The sequence below is a fragment of the Rhincodon typus genome, chromosome 35, assembly GCF_021869965.1.
Source record: "Rhincodon typus isolate 14 chromosome 35, sRhiTyp1.1, whole genome shotgun sequence".
NCBI classification, from domain to species: Eukaryota; Metazoa; Chordata; class Chondrichthyes; order Orectolobiformes; family Rhincodontidae; genus Rhincodon; species Rhincodon typus.
The window spans coordinates 13,109,555-13,113,326 of NC_063366.1; the positions used below are offsets into that span (position 1 = coordinate 13,109,555).

General features: G+C 59.0%; 1 protein-coding gene across 1 annotated transcript in view; it reads left to right on the forward strand.

Annotated features, from left to right (window-relative positions):
* vars2 (valyl-tRNA synthetase 2, mitochondrial) overlaps nucleotides 1–3,772 on the forward strand; it is a 23,765-nt gene that overhangs the window by 5,479 nt on the left and 14,514 nt on the right. The window contains exons 6-10 of the mRNA XM_048616519.1: nucleotides 141–217; nucleotides 1,104–1,188; nucleotides 1,900–2,005; nucleotides 2,585–2,655; nucleotides 3,558–3,683. Of these exons, the coding sequence (XP_048472476.1) occupies nucleotides 141–217; nucleotides 1,104–1,188; nucleotides 1,900–2,005; nucleotides 2,585–2,655; nucleotides 3,558–3,683 (465 nt within the window). The remainder of the gene's footprint in view (nucleotides 1–140; nucleotides 218–1,103; nucleotides 1,189–1,899; nucleotides 2,006–2,584; nucleotides 2,656–3,557; nucleotides 3,684–3,772) is intronic.

Genomic DNA, 3,772 nt, shown 5'->3' on the forward strand with positions numbered 1-3,772 from the left:
GGGGGGGGGGGGGGGGGGGGGGGGGGGGGAAGCGGTGGTGTGGGACGGGGACGGGGGACGGGCAGAGACGGAGAGCTGTGCTGTACCAACAGCTGTTTTCTCTCATACGTCTTATCGATCTCTCCTGCGCCCACGCACAGGCCCTCGACCGGGAGGAGCTGACCTTCGTCCCCAGCTCCTTCCAGAAGACCTGGCGCAGCTGGCTGTCCAACATCAGGTCAGTGCTTGGGGGGTTAGGGAGGCGGGTGTGTGTGTGCGTGTATGTGCCCAGTACGGAGCGTACCATGGCTGGGGGTAGTGGGTGGGTGGTGGGTGGGGGCGGTAGCAGTTGGCACACAGTCTTCCTTTCGGAGTGTTTTGTTCATTCACTCATGGAACATGGGCGTCGCTGGCTGGGCCCAGCGTTTATTGCCCGCCCCTAGTTGCCGCTTGAGAAGGTGGTGGGTGAGATGCCGCCCTGAACCGCTGCTGTGGGTTGGCCCACATTGCCCTTGGGGAGGGAATTCCAGGATTTTGACCCGGCGACGTGTTTCCGCACATTCGGGACGGCGAGCGGCTTTGGAGTTGTATGCTTTCCTCGGTTTTTCCCTTCCCTGCGGCTGCGGAGGGGGGCGTTGGGCCGTGGGGGAGGTGGGATTGGAGAGATTTTAATTTAAGCCAAATCCGGGCCTAGTTTGCCCTCCACCTGTCAGCGAGGGAACACGCCAATCCGTGACGTTGCGGGGACGCGGCCTTGGGTCCCACCCGCAGCGGAATTTTGATTTAACTCTAAAAGTCTGCGATTTTAAAAGGTTTTGTTTTTGAACCAAACGAGAAAGCCCAGCTGGCTGAACGGCGACCGCAAGTGGATTGCCGGAACAACCGGTGTAGAGGGCAGCTTGCTTTGGGCTGGTCCACGTGACTCCTGACCCACTGCAGTGTGGTCAACTCTTGGGGCAATTAGGGATGGTTGACGCGACCGTTGGGGCATGAGCAAATGAAATGAACAAGCGTGTTCTGGAGATTTCAGATAACCGACTGACAACCCTCCCCCCCCCACCCCCAATCCTCCTGCTTACCCCACCCCCACCCCCACCCCCCACACCAAACCCCTCATCTTCCAGTGATTGGTGCATCTCCCGGCAGCTCTGGTGGGGTCATCGCATTCCGGCCTATCGTGTTGCCTTCCCCGGCTCGTGTGACCTGGAGGTGAGGGTGACCCCTGCGGGCGGCCGCGATTAGCTCCTGGCCTGAGAGGGACAGGGCGTCTTTGTGAGGGCGGGGAGGGCTTCAGAAGTCTGGCGCGGGAGGCCGGCGCTTATCCTGAATCCCAGGAGGAGATGAGGGTGGCGGGGGCGGTGTGGGGGGTGGACGGAGCACGTTCAGAGGGGGTCGAGGGTCGGGGCGGTGCGCGGAGATTGGCCAGCATGGTTATCTTTGATGGAGGAGGAGGAGGAGAAATTGGGAGGGAGGGAGCAGGGGCTTTCGGAGCAAATCCCGTGCCAGGAGAGGGCCTAAGGGCCAAAATGGGGAGCGATGTGCGAAAGGGGTCGTGGAGAGGTCAGCGCTTGGGCGAAGGAGCACGCACGAGGGGCATGAAAGTGGGTGGTGGATTTGGGACTGAAGTCAGGGCAGTGGGTAAGGCACAAATTCAGGGAGGGGGGGGGGGGGGAGGAACAGGACCGGGTGGAAATGTCCTAGGATGGGGGCTGCATGAAGGAGTAGGGAGGGGAATGAGGACGGGCAAAGCTGGGATCAGACATAGAAGGGGAGGTCAGACTCGGGGCTGGGTCCGAGAGAGAGAGCAGCAACCGAACTGAGCAGGATAAGTGTTGAAGTGGTGATCGTCCCCTACACGGGGAAGTAGGGAGGGTTCCCCACGACCTCGGCTCTCATTCCTTCTCCCTGGGTCACCCGCAGGGAGAGGCAGCCGGGCTGTGGGCCATCGGCAGGACAGAGCAGGAGGCTCGAAGGAACGCAGCGAAGCAGCACGGGGTAAAGGAGAGCGAGATTACACTGGAACAAGGTACCTCTGGGCAGGGGGCAGTGCGGGTATAGAGCAATACGGGCACAATGGCGGGGACACGGGCGACACGGGGACACATGGGCTCAAAGTAACACGGACACAGGGCACGTGGGTATAGATCAACACGGACACGGCACAGTGACACTGGGCATGGGGCAGCACAGACATGGCAGCGCATGGACATTTTTTTCCATGGACACAGGGCATCATGGAAATGCGAGCGTATGGTTATACAGCAGTATACAAGTGCAGGGTGATGCACAGACATGGCAATGTGTGCGCACAACACAGGGTCACAGGTGGGGGTGGGGTATGTATATGGCACTGAGCTGGTTCTACACTGTGTGTGTGTGTGTGCGTGTAGCACTGACCCGGGTCTGGATTGTGCGTGTGTGTGTGTGTAGCACTGACCCGGGTCTGGATTGTGTATGTGTGTGTGTAGCACTGACCTGGGTCTGGATTGTGTGTGTGTAGACTAACCCAGGTCTGGAGTGTGTGCAAGCCTGTGTGTGTGTGTTGGCCATTCATGCTGAAACCTTGACCAGAGCAATGTTTCCATCTTGTTTTGTGCTCCCCTAGACGATGACGTCCTGGACACTTGGTTTTCCTCGGCTCTGTTCCCGTTTGCAGCGATGGGATGGCCACACGAGGTGAGTCCTGGTTCCGTGTGAAGGGAACTGTGTCCTCTGGCGCCTGTCGGGCCTATACTCGATAGAGTCTAGAAGGATGAGGGAGACTCTGATTGAAATTTACAGAACACTGAGAGGCCTGGATAGAGTGGACACAGTAAAGATGTTTCCACTCGTAGGAGAGGCTAGGTCCCAAGGGCCCTTCAGAACTGAGATGAGGAGGAATTTCTTCAGCCAGAATCTGTGGAACTTATTGCTGTGGAGGCCAAGTCTTTAAGACAGAGATAGGTAGGGCCTTGATTAGTAAGGGTTAGAGGGGAGAAGGCAGGAGAATGGGGTTGAGAAACATATCAGCCATGATGGAATGACAGAGCAGACCCGATGGTCCGAATGGCCTAATCCTGGTCCTGTACCTTATGGTCTCAAGGCTCCCTGTGGCTACACCAGGCAGGCATCAGTGTGAATTGGAGAGGGGAGTGTTCTGAGTCGGGCTGTCGGATTCGTCTGCCCCTCCTCTACGGAGGGAGTGCTGTTGATACACTCCCCTGGGCGAGGCCTCAGTTGCAGGGCCGCCCCACCCCCCAGGAGCGGGAGCGTTTCCCCCCCCCACCCCGAGCACCGTGCCTAATCGTTTATCCCTTCGCGAAATCGTCAAAACATCGATCCCGTGGCCCTTTGCATGGGAGGGGACGGTAACGGGAGGCCATTTGGTCCATCATGCTGACGTTTGCTGTTTGGCAGAGCCGCCCATTTAGTCCCGCTCCTGGAACAAGTTCCAGCGGTCCGGTTGCAGCACCGCAGCGGTGGGATCTCGCTGTGCGTACGCCGGGTTGCCTCCGTTCCCGCTGAGGCGGGGACCAGAGCGCCGGCCGTGTGACTGTGAAGCTGTGAGCGTGAACCTGGGATCGATCTTTGCCCTGCAGAGGCCTGGTTTCAGGGATTTCTACCCCAACTCGCTGCTGGAGACAGGAAGCGACCTGATCTTTTTCTGGGTGGCGAGGATGGTCATGCTGGGCCAGCCACTGACAGGAGAGGTGCCTTTCCGACAGGTAAGGGCGTCTCTGTGCGTCTGTCTGTCCCTCTGTCTCTGTCTCTGTCTCTGTCCGTCCCTCTGTCTCTGTCCGTCCCTCTGTCTCTG